Source organism: Lathyrus oleraceus, chromosome 2 (assembly GCF_024323335.1).
Source record: "Lathyrus oleraceus cultivar Zhongwan6 chromosome 2, CAAS_Psat_ZW6_1.0, whole genome shotgun sequence".
In the NCBI taxonomy this organism is placed as follows: domain Eukaryota; kingdom Viridiplantae; phylum Streptophyta; class Magnoliopsida; order Fabales; family Fabaceae; genus Lathyrus; species Lathyrus oleraceus.
Window position 1 is genome coordinate 116897226 of NC_066580.1, and position 3465 is coordinate 116900690.

General features: G+C 26.1%; 1 protein-coding gene across 1 annotated transcript; it reads right to left on the minus strand.

Moving 5' to 3' along the window:
• Positions 1-643: 643 nt before the first annotated feature.
• Positions 644-2759, minus strand: LOC127122176 (uncharacterized). The gene is made up of 7 exons (XM_051052558.1): positions 2631-2759; positions 2440-2526; positions 2152-2349; positions 1788-1952; positions 1517-1570; positions 1144-1290; positions 644-1015 (listed from the first exon to the last, which is right to left on the minus strand). The coding sequence occupies exons 1-7, from the start codon at positions 2757-2759 to the stop codon at positions 644-646; spliced, it is 1152 nt and encodes a 383-aa protein (XP_050908515.1).
• Positions 2760-3465: the final 706 nt, after the last annotated feature.

Below are 3465 nucleotides of genomic sequence, written 5' to 3' on the forward strand. Positions count from 1 at the left end.
TCGTCCGTGGGACACAACATTGAGAACGTGGAGAGTGACATGTCCTAATCCAAAATAGTTCAAATAGAAATTCAAAAGGAAGGAAGGCACAATCTTTTAAATAATAGGGATTTGACTAGCCACTTCCCACATTCCTAGAAGCGATTGTTACTTATTTGGAGTCGAGCTTCAAAACTGTAAATTTTTATAAATACCTCAACCTAAACTTTAGAGGGGTCCTATAATTCCTCACAGAAAATACCAAATATAGAACTTCTCACCTTTATGCATGAGCTAACTCTAAAACCATAACAACCCTAAATAAAAATCTGAAAATCCTATGACACAAAGGATGATCACATATTATTTTTTTAATATGTGATCATCCTACTCTCAATTTAATTATTTTCATACTACTCTCAATTTTTATGCCTCCACTCTTGTCATTTAATTAGGTATATGTGAATCTTTACCAATTAGAAATATAATATATTTTTTTTGAGAAAAAAATATTGTACTATATCATTTGCAAACTAAATAACACAGTTTGTCGCAAAATTAACCTTAAAAACAAACAGAATGGTAAAATAAAATAATTTGAACATCGATTCCACTAAAATTTTATCTATAATTCAATTTTAACAATAACTTATAACAATATTGATTAATCATCACAATTTCCTCCCGGTCCTCCAAATAGGAGAGAATATCCAATATCCGGAAAATTTCTATCAAAGTATTTAGCATAAAAACAATTAGGCTTGTCAGAAACTACTTGCATTAGAGAATTTTCGGGTGAAGTGTTTGTGGAATGATATCGAAATTTAATATCTAAAAAATAACTTGCATGATCATATTTGTCATCTATAGGAAACCGTCCAGAACCCATTGGAGGACTAGGGCCACCTTGAGGGTTTGATGTTCTACCACCCCATCCTACTTGAAGGAATGGCATGTTGTTGGAAAATAATGATGCAGGAAAGTATCCAATCATCTCATTTTCATTAGTTACCCACCAATTTTTTGTTTCACTATCCTGAACATATAAAACTATATTAGTGAATGTACCCTAGATTCCCTATATAAAATTGAACACATTTATTTTCAAGATAAATAAGTTTAATATTTTTAATTATTTATGAAAATACATGGTATAGAAATGACCTGGGTAATAGATATTGTCATTTCGATAATTCGTCCATCGATGACAGATGTATTCACAAATCGTCCGCCAAGGTAGTTATTCTTGCTAGTTTGAACAAATCCTGAGCATTGCAAATTAAAGCATCCTGTGTTCTTGAAATTATCTGTCTATCATTTTTCAAAGTAAAATCATATACTGTATAAATAAAACTTTCTTTTAATTAAAATTTAATGAAAATAAATAGTGAAAGAAAAACTAAAAATAAACATATTGGAGAGATATGCTTAGAAACATGCCTTATTGACATATTTCAATTAAGTAATGCCTTATAATAAACAACCCAGTGCATAAATGTACAAATTTGTAATAAAAGGGTAACCAAAAAATTCCTACCGTCCATACTACATAAAAATGAGCTGCATTATCATTGTACATCTGTGGAGCCACCTAACAAACAATGCACGATATCAAATTAACAAATCATAAAAAATGATTTTTAATGATATATATATATATATATATATATATATATATATATATATATATATATATATATATATATATATATATATATATATATATATATATATATATATATATATATATATATATATATATATATATATATATATATATATATATATATATATATAATGAAACTTACATGCCATCCCATGCCGATATAATTTGTGCTATCAGGTCCATTTCGAATATACATCACAGCCGAAGTTGATTGATTATTTGTGACACTGACATCATAAACACTAGTTGTTCCATAAACTTCTTCATATGATTCATCACGTTCCGCGTTTGATATGACTTCTGCATACTACAAATAAAATAATTTTATACAATTACTTTATACTTTATAATTGAAAGCATGGTTTTAAATTGTAGACCATAACCGCAGTGGCCGCAATCGCAACACAAACAACAACATCCACAATTTAAAATCATGGTTGAAATTGTAATAATGTAAGTATTATGATAAGAATTCAAAATTTTACACGTATAAACAATAAACTTACATGGTTACCGTGAATAGAATGAATCAAACCATTATTAAAATATGCTTTTCCTCGAATTAAATCATCTTTGGTTGTTCTCTTAATAGAGATTGTTCCGGTTGGACATTTGTCTTTTTGAAGCCCGAATGTAGCTTTAGTTGAAATATTCACACTATTTTTTTTATTATTTCTTATTGTTGTTCTAAAACTTGGAATTTTCTATAATCAATAGAATAAAAATAATTAAAATTTTTAATAAAATGATAACGTATGATATTTTTGTATTTATTAGAATGAATGAATACATACCTGTAACTTATGATTCATTAGCAAAGGATGACTAAACGCAGGTTGATTATTAATATCAATGCAGTCAACAATATCACCGAATTCTGTCTATAAAAATCATATTCAAATAAATGCTAGGTTATATATTTATGGAGAAGAAGATGTTCAACTAAAAGAATAAAATAATGTCATCTAAAAAGAATGTGAAATACAGGGATACTCTTGATCGGAACTTTGTTTATCACTTTTAACTCATTCTCTATTTCCAACTCCTCTTTCAATGGGATTTTCATCCCGGTAATACAGGCCACCAAACACATGAAAATGAATAGTATATTCATCGTTTTTTAATGAATTATGTTGAAGAAAAAATAGGATTTAGTGGTGGATCATCGTTTAATCTTCACTCTTTTTATAGATAAAATTCAAAGATATAATAATGGCATTTAAAGTGAATTTTAATAAAATGTCTAATTTCATTAATGTGGTTTAAATGTAGATGATTATACTCGAAATTTGTCTTTATCTTAAAGCTTAAATGATTTTGTTGTTTATTTGGGATAATATAGGAAAAATAAGTAAGTTCATGAATGTCAAGTTATTTTCATATCTAGGTTCTCATTTAAATAAGGTCAGAACACATCAAAATGAATAGTATATTCATTGTTTTTTAATCAATTATCTTGAATTAAAAATAGTAATCAATTTTATGGTTTATATATTGGTCTGTTTGTTTTGTCTTTTTTTTTTTAAAAATGATTTTTATAGTGTAACATATTTTGATGTAAACAAATTTTACAATGAAATTTTTATAAAAGTTACAAAAAATTGATTTGAGTAATTATACTTAAAATGTTATTTTACATATTTTATAATTTTATTAGAAAAAAATTTATATATCAAAATTTTAAAAAATCACTTAAGTTTGAAACTGTTTCAAATAGTTTTTCATAAAAATCATTTTTAAAATGGAATATTTTTAAAAAAACTATAATTTTAACTATACTTTAATCTTCAATAACTTAAGTTTATCTTAAAGTATATCAT